Here is a 25,474-nt window from a genome sequence, read left to right on the forward strand (position 1 = left end):
GCTAGCGTTAGCGCACCTGGTTATAAGCCTCGGTACACAGAAAGAGTTTAGCGCTAGCACCGCTAGCTGGTGCCGCGCCAACGCTAGTGTCGCGCTAACGCTAGCGTTAAACTCTTTCTGTGTACCGAGGCTTATGACCAGGTGCCCTCTGTAGGCCGGGAATTACGGTAACTATAAAAGGTGTGACGGATAAAACTTCGAGCTCGATAATGACTCTGCTGTGTCGAATTTGAAAGACATTATTAACTTTACATGGACTTTAAACCTTGCTAATGGTTGGGAAAAAATTATTTCAATTTCCATTATCTCAAAGTGAAACATGACTTTTAATATCCAGAGAAATTGCTTGATGCCCCCCCACCCCACCCCACCCCAACCCTGGAGAATGGTTCTGGGTTTATTACAGCTGCAAGGTTTTTTTTTTTTTTTTTGGGGGGGGGGGCTCAAATGAGGTAATTGCTTGTAATTGGTATTGATGTAAAAATAAAATAAAATGAAATAAAACAACCATTAATTTAATAGGTGGAAAAAAAATCAATTGAATTGAGCCTCAGAATAAAGGCCGTGAATGTGACTTTCGGATGTGTTCTGCCTGCTGGGTTAGGAGGAGGTGATTCCCCCCCCTCCCACTTTTTTTTTTTTTTTTTTTTTTTATCTGTGCGGGAAGCAGGTTTTGATCATCCGGCCCCTGGCAAATAGCCGCAGACACGTGACGTCAAGCGGACAACCTTTTAAGTTGACCGTAAACATTGCGAGCGGGGCTTGAAGCATCCGCGGGCGGGTGACCCGGACTGTTTCCAGAGCATCTTCAAAACTTTTTTTTTTTTTTAACACACCGATGTCTGTCGAGACGCCGTGTGGGCTCGGGCTGGATTTACACTTCATGGTTTTTGCTCTGCAGCTGGATACGAGCCACAACGGCGTCATGAGAAAGGCAGCTCGGGCCGATTTCCAAATGTGGATAAAAATACGACATCTTTCACAAACCGTATGCGCCGATGCGATTGCGGCGTAAACACAGAAAAACACCAATTGGTGACGCTGAAATATTACATATCAGGGATTTCCCTGGATATCAAATTAGGAAGCTCCCACCTTTGCAGTTTTTGCCAAGCAAGAAGCAAAATACAATCTTTTGATTTTTGTTTTGTACCAGTTATGTACGGGATTGCAGCATCAGCCCAAGAAAAACCTCCTAGTCGTGAACGTAACGTTCACTGACAATGGCAATAAACCGATTCCCATTCATGTTTCGGGCCGTTGTGGGCTCTAAAATCTCTGACATTGCGGTAACCGTGGAGACGGTGAATTTCAAAACATTAACTTTCTGAAGTTGCTAATTCAAAACTCACAATTTCAAAAATGACTTGTGAATTCAAAGTTCCAAAGGTCAGATGTTGAAACATCAAACTTCACATCACCTGATTTCTAAATCCATCCATTCATCCATTTTCTTCGCCGCTTATCCTCACGAGGGTCGCGGGAGTGCTGGAGCCTATCCCAGGTGTGAACGGGGAGGAGGCAGGGCACACCCTGAACTGGTCGCCAGCCAATCGCGGGCCACATCGAGACAAACAGCCGCACCCACAATTACACCTTGGGGCAATTTAGAGTGTCCAATTAATGTTGCATGTTTTTGGGATGTGGGAGGAAACCGGAGTGCCCACCCGGAGAACACCCACGCAGGCACGGGGAGAACATGCAAATTCCACGCAGGCAAGGGCCGGTATCGAACACGGGACCTCAGAACTGTGAGGCCAACGCTTTGATTTCTAAATCGTATTGCAAAAAGTCAAAATTCAAATTCACAAAGATTTTGAAATATCAGATTTCAACAAGTTAAAGTTGATGTGCTGATGAGAACACGTTATTTGTCTAAAAGTAGGAATCTTCGTGAAATGCAGTGGACCCGTTAAGGCAAAATGGACGCAAAAATGACCATAATTCCGGCCTACAGAGCACACCTGGTTATAAGCCTCACAGAGTACATTTGTAAAGGAAATACCATTTGGTACATAAATGCGCCGCAGCTGTGTAAAAGCCGCAAGTGCCCACATTGAAGCAGGAGATATTTACATAGAAACATGGTACACAGAAAAAGTTTAACGCTAGCGTGCCGCTAATGTTAGCGCTAACGCTAGTGATAACGCTAGCGCCGCACTAGCTAATAGGGCCGGTCAAAATAAAGTTTACCGGTAAATATTACTAAGACACGCCAGTAACAGCAGCAACACGCTAGCAGGACCGGTAAAAGCCACTTCCTCTGCACATATATTCCACCGGTCTCACTTGTACCTTTTCCACTCGAGTGCCCCCTTGCGTGTGTAAAAACGTTGCGGCTTGTAGGCCGGAAATTACGCTAATTTGAGAAGAAGTAACCGTATAGCAACGCAAGGATGCACTTCAGATGCATCTGTTACAAGCGTGTGTTCCGCGAACGTCATTTCCGACACACGCGTCACTTGAAAGTCATGAACATCAAATAAAAATCTCACATAAGTGCTTCATCAAAACTGTGCGCTCGGAAACAAGAGTTTGAATCCAACCGCGGGAAGCTAACGACTCATGGTACACCGCAGCATTTCCCTTCGCAAGTGCGAAACCTGCTGGACGGATCAATCGCGCTCGACACATTATTGACCTGTGCCTGGTATCGTTCGCGGGGATAAAAACGGGGACATAAACACGAGATGGAAGGAAGGCGGGGTAGAAATATGCGTTAGTGCGTGTGCCGGTCCCCGCCTGGAGAGGCGGGGCGACTAATCTACATTCTGCTTCACACTGATATGTACCTCATCGCCGTCTCCTTGACCCGCCGTCCTTACTGCGTGCACAGACACATAAAACCGGAGAGAGTGTAGACGGAAGACGGGACGGTGGGATTGCGAAAAAAAGGGAAGCCAAAAGAGCTGACTGCGGCGGATCCAGCCATTATCGCCGCCCAGTCAAAACACGACCATTGCGCTCGACAGGATGCGGGGGACGCCGCGGCGGACAGACAGAGAGCCCGGCTGCTCCTCGGAACTGGCACAAGGTTCGGGGGCGCATGTACAGGATGACGGCGCGAATCCGCGCCGCAGACACAACATCCACTCGGCTCGTTTTCCACGGAGACGGCGCGGGGGCCAAGAAAAAGACGCGGCCGAGGAGCGTGTGACTGCAAAAATTAAAAAAAAGAAGGAATATATATTTGCTACTGTGCGGAGGAGGTGGAATTTCTTCACTTTGTTGACTCACTTTTTCCACAAAAGACAAACCTTGAAGCCACCGTCGGATGCGACAAATTCCTTTCTTGGTGACGATTTTGACAAACAATCGCCGTCTTTCCCGTCGGCTCCATAAATTTGCCGGATGTGTCGTACATTGTATGCAGAAATGCCGCCATTTTTTACCAATCAGCGAGGACTGGTCATGTGTTTACAGTGAAGGAAATAAGTATTTGATCACCTGTCTGTCAGCTCGAATTCTGACCCTCAAAGACCTGTGAGTCTGCCTTTAAAAGTCCACCTTCACTCCATGTATTACCCAAAACCGGATAGACCCGTGTGAGGTCGTGAGCCACGTGAAGACACCTGTCCAACCCACACGATCAGTAATACTTAAACCTCTAACATGGCCAAGACCAAGGAGCTGTCCGAAGACACCAGAGACAAAAAACTGTACAACTCCGCACGGCTGGAAAGGGCGACGGAGAAATCGCCGAGCAGCTTGGTGGAAAAAAAGGTCCACTGTTGGAGCAATCGTTAGAAAAATGGAAGAAGCTAAACATGGCGGTCGATCTTTATCGGTAGTGGAGCCCCTTGCAAGATGTCACCTCGTGGGGTCTCAGTGATCCTTAGAAAGGTGAGGAATCAGGCCAGGACTGCACGACGGGACTTGGTCGATGACCTGAAAAGAGCTGGGACCACCGTTTCCAAGGGGACTGTCGGTAATACACGAAGACGTCATGGTTTGAAATCATGCACGGCACGGAAGGTTCCCCCATTTGGATGATACAGAGGAGTCATGGGAGAAGGTTTTGTGGTCAGATGAGACCAAAATGGAACTTTTTGGTCAGAATTCTACTAACCATGTTTGGAGGAAGACGAATGTTCCATCCCAAGAACACCGTCCCTAATGTGCAGCTCGGGGATGTTGGCATCATGCTTTGGGGGTGTTTTTCCGTACATGGGACAGGACGACTGCACTACATCAAGGAGAGGATGACCGCGGCCGTGTATTGTGAGATTTTGGTTGGCAACCTCTTTCCCTCAGTCAGCGTATTGAAGATGGGTGGGTCATGGTGGGTCTTTCAACATGACAATGACCCGAAACATACGGCCAGGAAAAACGAAGAGTGGCTCCGTAAGAAGAATATCGAGGTTCTGGCGTCTCCTAGCCAGTCTCCAGACCTAAACCCAATAGAAAATCTTTGGCGGGAGCTGAAACTTCGTGTTTCTCAGCAACAGCCCAGAAACCTGTCTAATCTAGAGAAGATCTGAGTGAAGGACTGGCCCAAAATCCCTCCTGCAGTGTGTCCAAACCTGGTGAACAACTACAGGAAATGGAATTGCAAACAAAGGCTACTGTACCAGAATATTAACATTGGTTTTCTTAGGTGATCAAATACTTATTTGCGGCTGTATCACAAAAATAAATGGTTAAAAAAAATCATGCATTGTGATTTCTGGATTTTTCTTTTTAGATCATCTCGCACCTACGATGAAAATTTCAGACCCCTCCATGATTTCTTAGTGGGAGAACATGCAAAATTGCAGGGTGTTCAAATACTTTTTTTTTTTTTTTCTTCACTGTATTTGTGATGCACCGACGTGAAATAGAAAGTTAACATGTGAATCCATTTCAAAACTAGAAGGCAACTTTTTAAACTCACGTTGTTAACCGAAACAGCAGCACTCTCACGCAAACGGTCGCTCGGCCGAGCTAACGTCCGAGCGCGAACGCCGCCGACCATGTTCTGAATTCCAACGAACGAAGAGCGAAGGACTCACCGGAAGCGGTGTGGAATCAAAAGGATTAGACGCGTCGCAAAGGGCAGACGCGTCTGTTGTTTAACGCCCCCCCACGCACGCTGTAATTACCACAAACAGTAAAAAAAAAACAAAAAAACAACTCGCGTCAATAAACTACCGTTGAAGATCGTCGAGATAAAGAAGCCCGAAAGGCCTTCATCTCCTCATCCGGATAACGCCTCGTAAAACGCCAAAACAGCCCTCAGAACCTTCCCCTCACCCTTGTAAAGATAAGAGAGAGCAAACAAAAATGTTTCCTTTTCCTGCCGAGCCGAAAGGACCCCTGCGCCGGGAGCGACGCCCCGGGGGTCCCGCGGCCAAAATTCAACCTCGGCTCCGTCGCTTTTAGATGAAGACGGCGAGCGGCCGTGTCGGACGGTCACGCATGTACGCGGGTTAACTGGCGCCGGGGGTGTGACATCCCCCCCCCCCCACCCCGTACGGGCTGCGTGCCAACGACGCCCCGAGTCATCAAATTACACGCGGCGACGACGGCATCGCACGGAAAAACAAACACACAATCGCATATCCCGGATGCGCGTAAACAATTACACAGACACACAAATCATGGCAAACACAAAAGGTACACTTTGATGAACACGCAATTACATACAGCTCCACACAGCGACGCGCACAAACATCACACAACCACACCTCCCCACACAGAGACGCGCACAAATCCCTGGTTTAGCGTCAACCCAGTGCTGGGATTACCGGATTAGAACTCGATTCCATTATCTCCCCACATACACGCGCACACACACGCACACTTGACCAGAGGGTATCCATTATGACATGTGACGTTTACACAGCGGACGACACGGTTACGGCGGCGTCTTCGTGCTTCCGAACCATAACAAGACGTGGTCTCGGGCCGCTTTTTGTAATCCGCGCTTCGGCGGGTTGTTGCGTTATCGCCGCAAACTCGCCGGTTAGCATTACGCCGCAATTTACGTCGAGTCACCGGTCCGGCATTGTTTGCGGCGTGTGGCGTCACCGGCATTGCTAAGAGAGGTTTAACGCCGAGGTTCTCGAGAGATAATATGGAGCTCGCGCACGTGACCTCACAATTTTCACGGTCAAAAAGAGCTGCTCGAGATTGAACCGGAGCAGAATATTCACAATGCTCAAGACTTGTCGTGCTGTTGGTTGTTACAACGGACGAGACAGATATTCAAAGAGGTCATTCTACGGAATACCAGCTGAAAAGACCAGAAAATATCGATAGATTTCGGTAATTAAACGTGATGGATGGTGGCCGGCCAAAATACGCACACCCCTGTGTAGCGATCGTTTCATTTCAGGTAGGAATTATTCTTCAATCTCAAATTCCCAAGAAGTATTCATAATGCCAAGTTGGCTCATTTGAGAACAATCCATTTAAAATAATAATAATAATAATAAATCCTCAGTCACAGAGGTTTACGTAGGTTAATGTGTGGCCGCAACACGCTTCTGTGTACGGGGGCTGAAGCCTATCCCAGCGGTTTATTTTCTTTTTTTTTTTTTTTTAAATACGCATTGGACTCATTTGAGAACAATGCAGATAAAAAAAAAAAAAAAAAACATCCATCATGGAGGGGTTTACCAAAGTTTAACGTGTGGCCACAACACGCTTCGTGTACGTGAGGAGCCCACGCAATCTTGTTTTTAACGCAACTTGGCATTATAAATACTTCTTGGGAAACGCTACGGAGGAGCTGACTCACTCGTCCTCCTTTTTTTTTCCCAATCATAGTTAATGAATGAGTCATTTATTTAAATATTGGTATTTGTATTGAATACCAGCTGAAAAGATGGTTGGATTTCGGCAAAGGTTAACGTGTCACACCGAACACACTTCCGCGTTCACGAGCCGTCTCCCGGTTGAGAACAGATCCAGCAACGAAGTATTTGTATGCGTCCAGACATTTCGAGGCTTTCAAACTCTTCCGTATAAATTTCGACGCCTTACTCACCAGATCCACGTTTCGATCCAGTTGTCCACGACAAGCGGAAGTGAAATAACAGTCCAATTTCTTATCGGCGAAAATCTCAAATCCGACATTAAATATGGGTCGTATGCCAAGTGTCTCTAATTTTTCCATGTACCCACGTTTATTATCACCTTCTAAATGTTCAACGGTATCGGGCAAAACTCTGGGCGCCACGCGACAAGACGTATTTTCGTGTCGTCTCCAACCGACTTAGCATCGAAGAATGCTTTGTGGACCGTCAACAATGCGGCCAGTCACGCGACTTCGGTGCACGAGCTCTATAGAGTAGCTGGGAAGCTCTTAAAAGTAGACTTTCTCGAATTACTAAAAAGGACAAAAAAACATTGTAACAATATCTCGTTCATTTTGGAAACAAACAGCAAAGAAAAAAAGCCGAAGTAGCCGCGAACGGGGAGGATGTCACTTACGTAGTCATGGAAGGCTTTGGCCTCGCTGGAGTGCTCGCACGTCTCCCGTCGGTCCGGAGCGGCACAATACAAGTCCCAGAACACGCTGAAAAGCAACGAGAGGGGAATGTTGAAGTCCATGTCGAGCGACAACGCGTAAGTCTTCTAAATTCGACATCAACCCCCACCAAATTTAAAAAAAAAAAAAAAAAAAAAATCATAATCCGAGCATATAAACTGAGGCTTCAAAATGCGGACAAAATAAACTGTCAATGCTCCAGAATAATGTGTGGGCATGACCAAACCAAAAACCAAAGCACAGAGTCTTTGTAGGTGAACTGCACCGGTGTGGTCAGCGAGTCGGGGGTTCGATCATTGCGAACGAAAACTCGGCCCGCATTCCTACCCGCTTCCACTTGGTACCCGTGCGTCCCCCCCCCCCCCCCACTTCCATAATATTTCACTTTACAATAACGCACAGCAATGAAATGCAAGACTAGAATTTCAAAGAATTCAACACTTTTTGTCACTCTGCATCAAGTGAAAGCTACTCCTTCTGAAGTGTCCTCCTCGGCCACCTGGGGGCAGTACACAATAATAAATACACTCGTGTCCCTGAACGCCTCGCTGACGTGAACTTGCGCCAGAGTGGCAAGACTGGGAACTTAAAGCTCCACTGCCATGCCTACAAACATTCTAAAATAGATATCGTAATGAAAAATACATATGACATTATTCACTTCAATGTCTGTACGAAAAAGTAAATATGAGCGGAGAGCGTGTTATACGTGCGCAAAGTTGCGGAAGTCCCATTCGACATCCAAGCGGTAGCCATATTGCCTGCAACGTCTGGCCGTTACATTCGCCGTTGAGAACACGTTGTGGCACACCTGCCATGGGACACGGAATCTCATTCCGAAGACGAGAACGTCTCACAATCGAGTGAAGTGACCGGGGCAATATTACCCAATCGTTTCGAGCCATATTTAGATGATATGCGGATCACTTCTAACTAACAACAGACTCCCAGACAGTATGTATGAGCCACCCAGGCGGCACCGCGATGAGCCACCTGGGCCGAAGCCGTCCGCGGCGAACAGGGCACCGCCGAAGCCGCGGTACAAAGTATGCGGATCTTTTGTTTTGTTCAGAGAGGATTATGTCCCATATGTTTATATGTTTTTTTTTAGTAGCTCTATACACCTACCTGTGGCTTACGGCCACGCTACCCTGAGAACGCTCGATCTCGTCAGATCTCGGAAGATAAGCGGGTTTGGCCGTGACAAAGGAGACAAACAGCCACACTCACAATCACACCTATGGGCAATTTAGAGTGTCCAATTAATGTTGCATGTTTTGGGGATGTGGGAGGAAACCGGAGTGCCCACCCGGAGAAAAGCCACGCAGGCACGGGGAAAACATGCAAACCTCAGACCTCAGCTTCTCTCCCTGGCTGAAAGGCAGACGGGTCGCATCAGGAAGGGCATCCGGCGTAAAACTGCGCCAAAGAAATATGCGTTCATCTGAGATGACACGCCGTGGCGACCCCTAACGGGACAAGCCAAAAGGAAAAGAAGAAGATACACACCAACCTATCATTTGGAAACCCACGGAGCTCTCGTCCTTTGCACCCGTGCAATCCATTTTTCACGAGAAACCGGGTCTTTTTTGAAAAGTATGAATAGTAAATCCATTTTTCCGAGTGTTCGGACAATATCCGGCAATACAACGAGCCGCCATTTTGGCTAACCCGAAGGAACAATGAGCTACCTTCCAGCGGGTAAAACTAGCATAAACGTACAAGACCGCCTGAGTGGGCGTCTGCTACTGATGTCACTTCCTGCTTCTTCTCGAAAACAAATCCTTCAAGAGGATTTGCACAGCTTGAGTTACAAAAAGCCAAAATCATGTATTGTGGTGAAAATACCATTTGCCATTTTTTTCCATTAATAACACACAAAAAAAAAAATCATGCATTCCATGACGGTGGCGCTTTAACCCGCAAAGCGGTCTGCGATGTGCACGAAAAACGCATCGATACAAACTTGGAGCGCGGTCCGTTGGGCGAGCCGAATGTGGGAAACGGGGCCGACGTTACAAACTCAGCAGAGACACAATCCGGTTAGATGTCTCAGAAGTCCTAATTGGATCGGTCGTTGCGCATCGATTGGGGATGGGTGCGCTAGAAACCCTGTGGAACGCCAAAACAATTAAACAGAAACCCAATCAAATCCTGCTAATTGCAGACGGGCCGATGGCAGAGCCGCGTGAACTGATCTGTTCCGTTTTGATCTGGAAAGCCAACTAATTATCCGAGTTAGCTTCGCTGCGCCGTGAGGTCAAAGTGCACGGCGGGCCCTCAAGGATGCAAATGAGCGCCTTTGGTAGGGGAAAAACAACAACACGGCCGCAAGAACGGGGACCCTCGGACCCCGTTTTCATGGCGAATACTAAGATCATGCCGGGGTGTGTGTGTGTGGGGGGGGGGGGCACGTTAGCTAGATACATAATTCAGATTGGGGCTAATTCAGGCAAGTTCATCAAAGTAGGAAGACTGGGATTTACCCAAAAGTGACCAATTTCTGGCATTGCGTGAATCGTGAAATTGGTGTGCTGGGCTGATTTGTTTGATTTTTTGACTTTCGAAGCATCGTGACAATAAATATGCTTTAATAATTTAACGCTTTTCTCACGTTAGCAATTTAGCATCCAGCACGCGTCCGAAGCAGCCACCACCCTGCTGCCGACCGGGTACCGTTTGTGCGAATTCCCTCACGTCAGTTGCACTTCCTGTTCAAATTTTTAGCGCGGGTCCTTGACATTTTTTACATTTTTTTTTTTTTTTTTTTTTTTGCACACCCGATTTTGCTCTGCTAAACTTTGCCCGAGGCTCGTTTTATCAAACTTAATTTTTCATAGCAACTGAAGGCCTCTGCTCACGAGGCATCCGATTCTGTTCGATTTCACGATTCATTTTCAGTCGGAAGTTTTCAGGTGTTTTGACAGGAAATGAAAAATTATGAAATACAACTTGTGGCGGACCGCCGACGGGTATTTATTTGCGGGGGGATGTTCGACGCCGTGAGCTGTCGTAAGAGTCTGGACCACATAACTCCGGTCTTGGCCTCCCCCCCCCACTGGCTGTCTGTGCATTTTCGAATAGATTTTAGCATTCTTTTCTCCGTAAAAACCGTGACATCCGATTTATTTTTCCCCACGAGTTAACCCGGGGTTCTCACCTTTCTGAATTATGATTCTGTCCCATCCTCTTAGTAGCTATTAAAAATCACGTCCTTGGATTTTCATATTGCTGATGGTGCTCCGCCACCCCCAGCATTCGTTCTCGTGACTCAGCAGAATCGGCCCCGAGGTTAAAAGTTACAGTGCCGCACCCCCACCCCCCACCCCACCCGAAACACAATTTTAAGCCTGTGCGCGCTCTATATTTTTAACATAGCTAATTTACCGACGAATCGTCCTTGACTAACACGGCCAATTAGCACCAAATCTGGTTTCTGTTCATAAATCCACCACTTATTTGAATATGTTTTGTATTATTTTCCCTCATACGATGCGCGCAAGTGAGCCCAAAGCCTGATTATTAACCACTTTAAGGTTTCATATATTCTGTCGAGTGAAAAAGTGCGTATGAACATATGTTCATTCAATCAATGACCCAAATATATGTATCACATTTGCCAAGGTTTGGTAGTAACCATTCAAAATAGAGTGGCGGCTTCAGATACGACTTTAATATGTCCTCCGACGCTTGTAACGCAAAACATTTGTATCTCAAATCATCTTATCCCATTGAAATGCATGGAAACTCCATTAATCTGTTCCAGGCTTCCCTATAATAGAACAAAAATTGTGGTAATGTTCATCTTAAAATACATTTTTCATCTGATGGCAGTATAGGAGAGACCGATACACTTTTCACAAATGTGTTATTATGAATCCCACACATCCTGTAAGTCAGTTTGCTCGAAAAACAAATCTCCAAACGGAGCAGCCATGTTTCCCCCATATTTTTCAATACATACAAACAGTAAGTCAGCCCATCCATCCATCCATCCATCCATCCATTTCCTTTGCCGCTTATCCTCACGAGAGTCACGGGGAGTGCTGCAGCATATCCCATCTGTCAACGGGCAGGAGGTGGGGTACACCCTGAACTGGATGCTAGCCAATCGCAGGGCACATGGAGACAAACAGCCACACTCACAATCACACCTATGGGCAATTTAGAGTGTCCAATTAATGTTGCATGTTTTGGGGATGTGGGAGGAAACCGGAGTGCCCACCCGGAGAAAAGCCACGCAGGCAAGGGGAAAACATGCAAACCTCAGACCTCAGAACTGCTTTAGCAGCTGATCCACTGTGCCGCCCAAACAATAAGTCATGAATATGTATTTATTTTTTAATTGAAAACTATTATTTTCCGGGTTCTGACCGGTTCCCGTAACCGCCGTTTGGTCCAAACGGTCGTCAAACCTAAACGCGGCGCAAACTGTCAATAAAAGGAATTTTAACATTCACCGCCGATTGCATCGACTCAACAGTCTGGGCTAATGTATGCGCGTGTAAAACAGCTTCACTTTTAATTGAGCGAGCTAATTTATTGCCGCCCTCGGGGTCCGGTTCAGACTCTCGCTCTGGGCCCCCGTCCAAGTCTCGGCGGCGTTGTTGCGCGAGTCGGCATCGGTGCGCTCAGATCAGGCTCGTATTAATTCCGCTCGGGACAATCCGCTTGAGGTCAAGAGTTTGGTATCGTCTACGGCGGCGTCTGCGAGCGGGGAGCGCTAATTTCCGTCCCCTTAGCACGCGAACCGTATGCTTATGATATCATAAAGTAGCGAAAGTACATGTGATGAGTCGGGGGAACGTGCCTATAATGGATAATGCTCCTAATTAAAACAAACAAAACGGCTGAATTTAAGCGTTTTAAGTGCGGACCCCCACCGCGGCGGTCGGACCTTAGCCAGGGGCAGACGTGACGGTGGCGAGGGGTCGGGGGGGGGAGTAGAAACAGGGGCCGGTTGGCACAAAAGGAGACTGGAATGCAACGGGATAATCTGCTAAGAATCCTTCTGCAGCGTGAACAAAAGGAGAAAAGTGTGTGTGGGGGGGGGGGGCGCACACACAAAAGCGTGAGGAGGGGGAAGGGGAGGCCGTCCTTTCTACCAACCATCTGGATCCATTGTTTCAGGAACCGGGAGGTGAAAGAAAAGATGCAACACTGGAGGAGGGGAGAGCACCAAGAGCGAAGCTGGGTGGGCGGGGGGTTTGATATGGGGGGGAGGTCACACCCTCAGTGGGTCTGGTCAACCCCGAGAGACTCTGCGGCACCCCCCCCATGGTGACCAACAGCGCCAATTTTTACATCATAAATCACAAGGTAACGGGCGCCGTTTTAGTCCAAATACGTCACGTCTGTAGAGCACAATGCGGTACCCTGAATTTAACGGTTCCGGAAGCAACAAAATCTGGATTTCACCGACAAAATCAGCAGAAACGGCGCCGCCCGGATGGAGCTCAAAACGCTCGGGTGCGGCAAAGAAAGTCCGATAGTTCCTGAAGTGGCCGCGTGACCGTAATTTCCGGCCTACAAGCCGCGACTTTTTTTCCACACGCTTTCAACCCTGCGGTGATGCGGCGCTAGTGTTAGCGCGGCGTCAGTGTTTGCGCACCTGGTTACGAGCCTCGGGACATAGAAAGAGTTTAACGTTAAACTCTTTCTGTCTACTGAGGCTTATAACCAAGTGCGCTAATGCTAGCGCCGCACTAACGCTAGCACCGCGCTAACGCTCATGCTAAACTCTTGGGCTTATAACCTAGTGCACTCTGTAGACTGGGAATTATGCTAGTTATCTTGGCGCGCCGTAGAATAGCGATGGAGTTAGCCAAAGCTAATGGAGATTCTAATAAACGAAATGAAATCGTGATACTCACCACCACCACGAATGGAGAAATCCGGGGGGCTCCCCTAATGTGATGTTCTTCTCCCATCGAATCTGTGAAAAGAACCGATTGGGTAAGACAGACCCCCAAATCGGGACCGTTCTGTTTTTGGGGGGTTTTTGGAGTACAGTTCGGAACAGTCAACTTCGATGCGGGTTTCATTTGGTGGTAGCTTTGTCAGCTACGCAATTAGTCCCTACTTTTACTCCTGCTACACAGAAAAAATAAAGATTCTGCCAAAACGTGGCATGACGTGGATCGACATCTAAATACTTTTGACTGCGGACATTCAGAGAACAAAACTTCGGACCCACTCCGCTTTGTAGTTCTCCCATCTCAAGCCGCTTTGTTTGGCTCAGCAAAATTGCGAAACACGAATCGAACGTCGTCGCGTTGAGATCGCGAGCGGGGCTACACGACAGGAAAGCGCACCGGGTAACTTTATCGGGTCGTCACATAAAAAATGTACGCTACACCTCATGCAATTGTCATGAGGACATCAGCGGCAACGTCCAATTTCAGTCAAGGACCGGCAGGAAGTTTTACATCCAAGTCCGTTTTATAGTCGGGATCTGCCTTGGATTAAATTTAAGTGCTAGCGTTTCGGCTTCCCGGTCGAGTCTTCCCGGTTCAGATCTCCGCTTGCGTCATTTATTTTCTGGCCCTCCAGATTCCTCCCACATTCCACGAACATGCACGTCAATCATCGTGAGTGCGTTCTTGTCAATTTGTGGCGACCGGTCCCGGGGTGTACCCCACCTCTTACCCAAATAGATGGACTGTTCTGGGCTACTCTGCTTTGGGTGACTCGACAAGATTCGGGAGTACCAGTGACCCTCCCCGCCTCCTCCTGGCGGTCAACATGGTAACAAAAACTGCACTGGCCTCACAATAAAATGAATAATGCCGCCTTTAAGGTCTACGGCACAGGTGTAAAACTCCAGGCCCGGGGGCCAGATCCGGCCCGCCGCGTGATTGTATGTGGGCCGCGGAGGCAAATCACGTGTATCAACTTCCGTGATTTTTTTTTCTCTCCCCCAAATCAGCACCAAAATCTCAAAATGTCACATCATAAATGATAACGTTGAGATATTGCGAGCATTTTTGTATGAGCGAACAACAATAGTTGGGGAAAACGCCATTACCCTCGAGTTCTGATTCCAAAACTGGTTCATAAATGTGTAAATACGATGAGGCGGTTAAAGATTTTTAGCGTTTCACAGCCGTCACGGCCCTTTGAGGTGAAACTGCAAGTACAATGTGGGCCGGGACAAAAATTTGTTTGACACCCCTGGTTTATGGGTTTGATCGGTGGTGTCAAACATGCGGGGCGCGGGCCATTTGCGGCCCACGAGACGATATTTAGCAGCCCCCACCTTAATAAGAAAGCATAACGATAGTGCGGCCATTGAGTTTTACACGGATGGCACTTTTACGGTGGGGTAGATGCTATCGGGGGTGTGACATCGACCGGGTTTGACGCTAGCATAGAAATAGTGTTCAATAAGAGAACGTTACAGCAGCGTGGCCAAGGAGAGTTTTGTAGTGAGTTATTTTGTATTTTTTTGTTGTTGAGAAGACAGAATTGTTTTTAATTTGGAATTTCAATTTCACATACGTCCACGCGCGCCGAGGTAAATTGAGTCCGAGACCCCCTCGGTCTAGATCGACAACCCTCACCTCAGACAGGAAGGTCTGCGCTGACTTCTGCGCTCCCACGTGTAGGAGGTACTCGTACACGTACAACGCCAACCTGAAAATGGAAAAAGCCGAAGAGGATTAACGCCAAGATGATTTCATCGGTGGCGGTTTACAAGCACGAGACGCGACGCGACGGCGGGCTTAAAAAGCGAGAAGAGTTCCGGGAGAACGGCTGTCAACGCGGGGGGGGGGGGACGACGCAAAGCTTGCACAAAGGCACAGTCTGACGTGCGCGCGATTGAAATTACGCACCGGGTGATTGTGACTCTTTAATGGGTAAACATTCAGACAAAAACAATTAGGACTCGCGTTTTACTGGCTCTCGTCGTACACGTCGTGACGGGTTTGTCGAATTCGAGACAAAACGTTTGAACGGTTAATTGCTGCAGGTTAAATCGCTCTTTTCTTCAGCGGTTCAAAAGGTGCTAAAACTCAGAACCTGTTAATAGTCAAACTTATGTTGCCGTTTTCAAGTTAAAAGTAGTTTTGGGTTTTTTTTAGCGTGAAACTTTCAATTATTATTTTTTTTTTTGGTCATAAGTGTTGACAAAATTTGGACAAATTGTTCTGGAAGTCGACATAAATAGAATTCTACTAAAAATTGACATAGTCGCGAAATTTTTTTCACACGCTTTCAACGCTGCGGTTTATGCGGTGATGCGGCTAATTTGTGCATTTTTCCTGTCGGCCGCGTGGGGGCACTCGAGCGGAAAAGGTAAGTGTGAGACCGAAATATATGTGCCGAGGAAGTGACTTTTACCGGCCATGTTAGTGCTGCGCTAGCGTTAGCACCGTGCTAGCGTGTTGCTGCTCCGTTATTGGCATGTCTCAGTGATTTTTTTTTTTTAGCATTGGTGAGAGTGAGACCGGTGGAATACATGTGCCGAGGAAGCGACTTTTACCGGTCCGGCCCTGTTAGCGCGGCGCTAGCGTGTTACAGCCGCGTCTCTGTGATTTTTACTGGCATGTTTGCTTTTAATCGGTTTTTTTTAAGCTTTAGCGGGGCGCCAGTGTTCAGCGTTAGCACGGTTCGAGCGATTGTGTTAAAATCTCTGTAAACTCTTTGTAAATATCTTGTGTTTCAATGTGAGTTTGAATGTGGGCACTTGCGGCGTGTGAATGTGTAGTGGGACTATTCCTGCGTTGTATATTTTTTTTTTTGTATGATGCATGATAAGACACACACGCTGGCCGGTCTCAACCTGGTTTAATCCTCTCGCTTACACGGTATTAAAAAGGAGACACGTTCACAAATGTTCACAGAACTCTCTTGCCAAAGACACTCAAAGCTCTCACACTTAGCGATCAGAAACACAAGAGGAAGTGAACTGTGGCTTCAAAATAAAACAAGCAACCTATTTCCTGTGTTTCTCAGCCCTTCCCCTAACACTTGAACTGCACTTTCCCCTTACCATGAAACGCCCGATTCCTTACATCGGTAATAGCGTTGAAAATAACGAGAAAAAAGAATAAATGCCAGACCACGTGCAGTCTTTCAAAATAATATATCCTGTCTCTATTATAGTGCACAACATCACACCATTACATGTGTACCAAATGGTATTTCCTTTACAAATGTACTGGGGTGAGGCTTATAACCAGGTCCGCTGTGTAGGCCGGGAATCACGGTAATTTCTTTTGGTTTTCGGCCTCGGTTCCTCATTTTCAGTTTTGGTGCATCTCAAACGTAAACAACGTTTATTTTAATTTTTGACACACGGCTCCCCTCCCCAGAGCTGCGTCCGATTGGCGCAGGGGCTTCATCGCCGTTCCTGAGAAACGGACGCGACCGACCGGGCCGATCAGCTAATAGTCAACGGACGCTCGCGGTGAACACGATAACGGAGGTCGCTAACGACACTCGGCTAAGCAAATGGCCCCCAAGCCTTGTGTTTGACACCCTTCTATTTTCTTTGCCGCTTATCCTCACGAAGGTCGCGGGGGGTGGGGTGGGGGTGCTGGAGCCTATACCACCTGTCAACGGGCAGGAGGCGGGGGAGACCCTGAACTGGTCGCCAGCCAATCGCAGGGCACATGGAGACAAACGACCAATCGCACTCAGAATCACACCTAGGGGCAATTTAGAGTGTCCAATTAATGTTAAATGTTTTTTGGGGGACCCGGAGAAAACCCACGCAGGCACGGGGAGAACATGCAAAGCTCCATGCAGGAGGGGGGCCGGGATCGAACCCGGGTCCTCAGAACTGTGACATACAGACATCCTGAAAAGTGAGCCTGCATCGGCGTTTCTTGCTCCAACATTCTGCATATTGTATTTTATGAAACCATAAAATTACAGATGAACAGAACGGATGGTATCGAACAGAATAAAACGAGAACGTGGAGAATGTCGAGGCTCGCGACCATTCATCTGAAAGCACCCATCACGGTACGCGTTTTGGCCGCAAGATCCACCGGTACATTATTCATCATTTCAAGTATTGTTATATATTTATAAAGTATTTCCGCGGGCGTGCTGTGCCTCGACGGAGCACACGGCCGCGAAAAGCCACAGTCGGCGTGGCCGGTTCGACGATTTGACGTCGTTTTATAACATAACGAGGGTGAACCGGTCGCGCAACTTTTATACGCCGCAAAAGCAATAATTTAGCCATATTTTCAAAACTTTTTCTTTTTTACACTTTTGAAACGAGGTACGCGCTTCCGAGCCGCGGCTCTAAACGCGTCGAGGTCACCGTGCTTGACATTTGCTCACGGGGAAAAAAAAGAGTCGACCAATGCAATTTGACAGCTCATTTTATGACGTTAATATGTTGAACGTTTGGAATAGTTTTCATAAGGATTGCGTTTAAATGTACAGTGAAGAAAATAAGTATTTGAACACGCTGCTATTTCGCAAGTTCTCCCACTTAGAAATCATGGAGGGGTCGGAAATTTTCATCGTGGGTGCGAGATCATTTAAAAAGAAAAATCCAGAAATCACAATGTATGATTTTTTTTTTTTTATGATTTATTTGTGTGAAACGGGTGCAAATAAGTATTTGATCACCTGTCTATCAGCTCGAATTCTGACCCTCAAAGGCCTGTTAGTCCGCCTTTAAAAGTCCACCTTCACTCCATGTATTACCCAAAACCGGATAGACCCGTGTGAGGTCGTGAGCCACGTAAAGACACCTGTCCACCCCACACGATCAGTAATACTTAAACCTCTAACATGGCCAAGACCAAGGAGCTGTCCGAAGACACCAGAGACAAAAAATTGTACAACTCCGCACGGCTGGAAAGGGCGACGGAGAAATCGCCGAGCAGCTTGGTGGAAAAAAAGGTCCACTGTTGGAGCAATCGTTAGAAAAAATGGAAGAAGCTAAACATGGTGGTCGATCTTTATCGGTAGTGGAGCCCCTTGCAAGATGTCACCTCGTGGGGTCTCAGTGATCCTTAGAAAGGTGAGGAATCAGGCCAGGACTGCACGACGGGACTTGGTCGATGACCTGAAAAGAGCTGGGACCACCGTTTCCAAGGGGACTGTCGGTAATACACGAAGATGTCATGGTTTGAAATCATGCACGGCACGGAAGGTTCCCCTCCTTAAACCAGAACATTTCAAGACCCGTCTTAAGTCTGCGAATGACCATTTGGATCATGCAGAGGAGTCGTGGGAGAAAGTTTTGTGGTCAGATGAGACCAAAAACTGAACTTTTTGGTTATAATTCCACTAACGGTGTTTGGAGGAAGGCGAATGATGACTTCCATCCCAAGAACACCGTCCCTACTGTGAAAGATGGGGGTGCTAGCGTCGTGCTTTGGGGGTGTTTTTCCTGCGCACTGGACTGTATCAAGGAGAGGATGACCTCGGCCGTGTATTGTGAGATTTCGGGGATCAACCTCTTTCCCTCAGTCGGAGCATTGAAGATGGGTCGCGGCTGGGACTTTCAACACGACGATGACCCTAAGCCAGGAAAACCGAGGAGCGGCTCCATAAGAGCCATAGCAAGGTTCTGGCCTGGCCAAGCCAGTCTCCAGACCTAAACCCTACAGAGAATCTTTGAAGGGAGCTGAAACTCTGTGTTTCCCAGCGATGTCTGATCTAGAGAAGATCTGTGTGGAGGACTGGGCCAAAATCCCTCCTGCAGTGCGTGCAAACCTGGTGAACAACTACAGGAAATGGAATTGCAAACAAAGGCTACTGTACCAAAATATTAACATGAGTTTTCTCAGGTGTTCAAATACTTTTAAGCAGCTGCATCACACAATTAATTGTTAAAAAAAATCATAGATTGTGATTTCTGGATTGTTCAAATACTTATTTTCTTCACTGTATGAAGCAAAAAAATAATATTCAGTATTCATATTAAACCTATGGAAGTCGATAAAACAACGCTCGGGCAAATAATTTGCTCGAGAATTTTTTTTTTTTTATATGATAGAAGAAACAAAACGAATCCCGGAATGAAAATCAAACAATGAAGGCAATTGAATTTGAATAACGTGATTATCATTTGCTCGTTCTATAAAAAGATTTTTGGGCCAGGCCAACTTAAAACCACGGAACTAAATCGGAGTCGGCTGCGAACGGAACCCGCCTGAGGTTACTGCGCCGGCGACCGCGTACACACACACACACACACAAAAAAGAAAAACCCCAAACTTGGATTGTGTTCGCTTCGCCGCAACAGGCAAGACGCGACCGTGATGAACGTGAAGGTTCGAACCCGCCGCAACTTTGATGACAATCACCGCCCGATGAGTCATTCTCAGCCGTTCTGGCCTCCGGCGTTGATCGTAATTCACGCCGAAATGCGGTTTTCTCGGGACGGAGGAATTCAAACTCCTCCTCTTCAAGAAAGACTCGAGTGCCTGGCTGTCTGCGGGAAAGGTGACCTAAGGTGCTTTTCCCAACCGTGACGCAATCCTCCCGTGTTCGACGGCTTCTCCGGGATGTCTCGCCTTGCCAAAAAGCACTACAACTCAGTTTTGCTTGAGTAGCTTTTACAACTTCGGAATCACACCGCCACAATAGCGCCAGGACGTGGTGGAAGAGTAAAAACTTGCAAAGACAAGCGGGGCTAAAATATTTTGCAGCTGTTTGTACTCATAAAGGCGGCACGGAGGTGCGACTCGCAGTTCTGAGGACCGGGGTTTGAATCCCGGCCCCGCTTGTGTGGAGTTAGCATGTTCTCCCCGTGCCTGCGTGGGTTTTCTCTGGGTGGGCACTCCGGTTTCCTCCCACATCACAAAAAAACGTGCATTACTTGGAGACTCTAAATTGCCCCACGGTGTGGTTGGGGTTAGGGTCCCTAACCCAAACCAGACTCTAAATTGCCCCAAGGTGTGGTTGTGAGTCCGACTGTTGTTTGTCTCTATGTGCCCTGCGGTTTGCTGGCAACCAGTTCAGGGTGTACGCCGCCGCCTGCCCGATAATGGCTGGGATTGACCCCCGCGCTCCCGCGACCCTCGTGGGGATAAGCGGCTACAAAATGGATGGAGGGACAGACAAACAGATGGATATAGCAGCATGTACTCACTTTTAGTTTCTTTGTCCTTTACAACAATCCGAGCAATCCACTGAAATATTCATCCATTTTCTTAGCTGCTTATCCTCACGAGGGTCCCTAGAGTGCTGGAGCCTATCCCAGCTGTCAACGGGCAGGAGGTGGGGTACACCCTGAACTGGTCGCCAGCCAATCGCAGGGCACATCGAGACAAACAGCCGCACTTACAATCACCCCTATGGGAAATTTAGAGATTCCAATCAATTCCATCAATCCATTTTCTTAGCCACTTATCCTCATAAGGGTCGCGGGGAGTGCTGGAGCCTATCCCAGCTGTCAACGGGCAGGAGACGGGGTACACCCTGCACTGGTCGCCAGCCAATCGCAGGGCACATCGAGACAAACACCCACGTTCACAATCACACCTATGGGCAATTTAGAGATTCCAATTAATTCCATCCATCCATTTTCTTAGCCGCTTATGCTCACGAGGGTAGCGGGAAGTCCCCACCCGGAGAAACCCCGCGCAGACACGGGGAGAACATGCAAACTTCACACAGGGAGGGCCGGGATCGAACCCGGATCCTCAGAACTGTGATGGGAACGCTTTACCAACTGAGCCAGGTGGCCAAGACAAGCAGGAGAACAATGGCAGTCCCAAGTGTGCCCAAAACTGTTCAATTGTATTTTGTTAATGCATTACTGTATTTTTTTCCTGAATTAACAATGTTAAAGATTATTTTTACTAATTTAAAAAAAAAAAAAAAAAAAGAAATTTCTTGTGAGCCTGGAACGGATTAACGCCATTTCCATTCATTTCATTTGGAAAAGAAGACTTGACGTACGTCGCGACCGCGGTTCACGAAATTAATTAAAACTCGCATCTCAGCACGCATTGTAACACAAACAAGCGTACGGCCACGGTCAATATTGGAATTAAAAAAAAAAAAAAAAATGAAAATAAAATGAAGACGACAACTGCAGCACTGTTGACAACGTCACACACACCACACACACACACACACACCACACACACACTTGACCACACGGCCGCAGGAATCCGACCACTTTCCTTCGAGCTGCTCGCAATTTGTAGGTCACAAAGCTCGCAGTGACCGCCGGAGTCGAGCGCAAGACGCTGTCACTGGCGGGTCACTCCGGTTTCGGACCACCCACGCCAGGAAGTGCTTACCTGTGCGCTTTTCCTGCATTTACAACGACACACAAACGCCTCCTGCGACGATTTAAACAACGGAAAAGCCACACAAAAACAATAAAAATTGAAATTAAAATGGGACGCTTCATTCATGTTTACGTGGCAAGATGAGAGTCCGCCCATGAAATTTTGATGCGGCGCGTGCGCGCGTTTGCATTATTTAACTTTAATGGAAGCTCGACGGGGAGAGGAAAGAAGTTTAGAAGACGTGCGGAGCGAAGGAATCGGAAAAGGATCACGTGGGGCCGAGGCGGTCAGCTGAGACCGTCGCACTGGAGAGCCGACCGTGGGGGGGCACGTTTACAAGCAGGAACTGGTAAAAGTGGAGAAATACACGTCCCATTGACCGCGTCAGTCCTAACGAGATCTTCTTCTTCTTTTCCTTTCGGCTTGTCCCGTTACCCGCTACCAACATACTCATTCTCTGGCCTCTGAACGAACGAAGTCTGCTTTCTCAGACCTGGTCTCCAAAACATCCAACCTTGGCTGTCCCTCCAAAGAGCTCATTTCTAATCCTATCCAACCTGAACCTCCACATCGTCATTTCTGCCACCTCCAGTTCTACTTCCTGTTGTTTCTTCAGCGCCACCGTCTCTACTCCGTACATCACGGCCGACCTCACCACCGTTTTATAAACTTTGCCCTTCATCCCGGTAAGGGAGTGACGAAACGGGTCCGACCGGGGGGTGGAACTGTTGGCGGAAGGTTTCTGGTGTTCTATGTTGACTGGTGCTGAATGACCAGGAGGTGGCAAAGATTAGTAAGGGGGGGGGGGGGGTTAGAATGAAAAATGGAAAGACAGTTGGTCCTGATGACATAACGGCGGAGGAATGGAAGCAATTTGGAGAGGTGGCTGTGGAGTTTTTGACCGACTTATTCAATAGAATACTAGCGGGAGAGGAGATGCGTGTGTGCTAGTCCCCATTTGGCGATGTTCAGAACTGTGGAAACTGCGGAGGAATAAAGATGACGAGCCTCACAATGAAGTCACGGGAAAGAGTAGTGGAGGGCAGACTCAGGTCGGAAGGAAGGAAGTATCTGCGAGCAACAGTATGGTTTCATACCTAGAAAGAATACCACAGATACATTCTTTTCCCTTGAGGACGCTAGTGGAAAAGTACAGAGAAGATCAGAAGGAGCTCCATTGTGTCGTCGTAGACCTTCGTATCCAACCTGCTCACTCCGAGCGAGAACCTCAACATCTTCATTTCTGCCACCTCCAGGTCTACTTCCTGTTCCCTAATCCGTACACCATAGCCGGCCTCACCACTGTTTTATAGAAGTTGCCCTTCGTACTAGCGGAGATTCTTCTGTCACGTAACACACCAGACACCTTCCGCCAGGTGTTCCACCCCGCTTGGACCCGATTCTTCACTTCCTTACCACGCTCACCATTGTTCTGGATTGTTGACCGCAAGTATTTGAAGTCGTCCTTCCTCGCCATCACTTCCCCCTCCGCCCCAGCTAACAGGAGCGTGTTTTTTGTTGTTGTTGTTATTACGAGACATATAATACCGCTGCGAGAAAACAAGCTAAACGATGGTTTGCGAGTTTATCTTTGTCATTTCGGGACAAATTCCTATCCAGCGGGTAACTACGGGCGACAAGTCGAGTTTTTGTCTGTGCATTGTCTTATTTTTTATCCACAAGGAGACTGAGGGCAGCGAGAAAACAAGCTGCCGCCGCAAAGCGAAGACTGCGGGGTATAAAACTGCACCAAACGAGCGCTGGTTTGTCACATCAGTGCGCACTCGGGACCCTGTCTGACCGGGTACTTGAAATAGTACTTGGTTCTACCAATGGAACTGCATCAATAGCGATTAGCGTCACATCGAGCAGAGTAGCTACCACGTTTTTACAAGCAGAACCTGGTAAAACTGGAAACTTTTTTTGCACCGTCGCATCTGGCAAACCTCCCTCCTAGGTTAGCTCCCGTAAAAGTGCGAAACCTCCCGCTGACCGCGAGGAATCGTCTTGACGATAGCGACCCTCCCTCCTTTAAACACGGATGAGGCCGCCCCGCCGCTGCATCTCGCTCCAAGACGCTCGGGTCTGCGTCAATAATTCAACGCGGGGAGAAGAAGCGGGAGAGGGAAAAGAGGGACGAGGGAACAAGAACACGGGTGATGGACGTGGACTTGAACGGGGTGCCAATGCCGTAATAGACCCCCAAAGGGTTTAGAACCTGGACAAGTTTGAAACTTCAATTCCGTCCAAAAATGTTGAATGTAGAACTGTCATTTAGCATAAAGCGATTGATGCTAATCCATCGTATTCGAGTCTGCAGTTGCTGCACGGCTGTGAGACCGCGCCGAGTTAGTTCTGGTCTGGGGAAGGATGCAGTTCTAGCACTTGCAGCGCTGCCGGACATTTGCGATTGATTGACGGAGCAACTTCGGTTTTGCACTTCTGACGATGACCAAAGTGACGTCAACGGTGTACTGTGAACGGTTAATAACAATCTTATCGTTGCAAGTGAGTCATCTATGATGAAGGATAACAAATATTACAGGAAACTAGTTTTGTTCAGAGGGTCCAGATTGCGGAAGACCACAGAGGCAAGCCGGGATGGTTAAGTAGGGATGTGTCGGGAATGTCAAGACCACCACGGTTGAACTTTTGAAGAACCGTGCACACGTTAGGAGCCAGACCCCATTGAACAATCGGTTCTAGACAAAGAAACCGGCAGCCGCTAACACTCGGACCCACGCGAGCCTGCCAGTCCCCCTCGCCAAGGTCTTTATGAAACCATCGGGCTCCGTTCGGCACCACCAAATCCGGCACTTGCACGCCAGTTCCGACGGGGAAGGGCAAAGTTTTTAAGGGTGGCGCACAAGCGACGTGGGGAGGCGGCATCCGAGCAGCGGTCGGCCGTCCGGCGGGGCTCCGGCGCGGGGCCGGTCGAGCGTCTGGAGCGAACAAAAGCCAGCAAAACAGCTGTATGTCTATTTTTACTGAGAGGGAGGTGGGACGCTCGCGCTGGGGGGGGGGGGGGGGGGGGGTAACGTACACACAAAGCCTCGCAGCCGGGGTTGCTTCCAAGGCATTGTTCACCCCCCCCCCCCCCCCCGCGTGCCGACCGTCGGCTCCACTTTTTCCAAGCCCAACTTCGAGAAGAGGAAAGCGGCGTGCCTGGGCACTTTCCAAAAGTGAGGAGGTTGACAGTTAGTTAGCGAGGAGTTCGCCGCCGCCGAGGCAGACGAGTCGCGACAATAACGGGACTTACTTTTCTCTGGCTTGGCTGTCGGAGGGGACCGCGGCTCCCTTGCCCTTGCCGTACATCTTGGACGCTGCTCGGCGTACACTTTGCTGATTTCTTGTTGGGGTTTTTTTTTTTTTTTTTTTTTTTAGCCCGCTCCTCGACACCTGTCAAAGAAAGCGAGCAGGAAAAGCTACTATCTCCATAGCTACCCGGTTCGTGTTGTCTGTCTCCCCCCCCCTCCACCTTCCCTCTCTCTCTCTCTCTCTCTCTCTCTCTCCTCTCTCTCTCTCTCTCTCTCTCTGGTTTTTCCTCCTTTTCTTTTTTTCTTTTTTTTTTTTCACATCCCCAACATTGCCCACAAATCAGGCAGGGTTTCAGCCCAGGCAAGGGTGGGCGACTTGAAACCGTCCGCCGGTGGTGGAGCTTGCAGCTTTTTTTTTTTTTTTTTTCAATCGCTGTTCCAAGATTCAGCTCACGCCCCCCTCTGTTGTACGAAAGTGGGGGCTTCTTAAAGGCGCAGCGACGCGTTTTCTGCCGCCCCCCCCC

General features: G+C 48.2%; 1 protein-coding gene across 6 annotated transcripts in view; it reads right to left on the reverse strand.

Annotated features, from left to right (window-relative positions):
- Positions 1-25,199, reverse strand: part of zgc:110158 (uncharacterized protein LOC553590 homolog) — a 44,668-nt gene extending 19,469 nt beyond the window's left edge. For all 6 annotated transcript variants that reach the window (XM_061843378.1, XM_061843382.1, XM_061843383.1 and 3 more), the window contains exons 1-4: positions 24,953-25,199; positions 15,037-15,109; positions 13,348-13,409; positions 7,417-7,501 (exon numbers count right to left, since the gene is read on the reverse strand). In XM_061843378.1, the coding sequence (XP_061699362.1) occupies positions 7,417-7,501; positions 13,348-13,409; positions 15,037-15,109; positions 24,953-25,008 (276 nt within the window). In that variant the 5' untranslated portion in view covers positions 25,009-25,199. The remainder of the gene's footprint in view (positions 1-7,416; positions 7,502-13,347; positions 13,410-15,036; positions 15,110-24,952) is intronic.
- Positions 25,200-25,474: the final 275 nt, after the last annotated feature.

Source organism: Syngnathoides biaculeatus, chromosome 15, assembly GCF_019802595.1.
Source record: "Syngnathoides biaculeatus isolate LvHL_M chromosome 15, ASM1980259v1, whole genome shotgun sequence".
Lineage (NCBI taxonomy): Eukaryota > Metazoa > Chordata > Actinopteri > Syngnathiformes > Syngnathidae > Syngnathoides > Syngnathoides biaculeatus.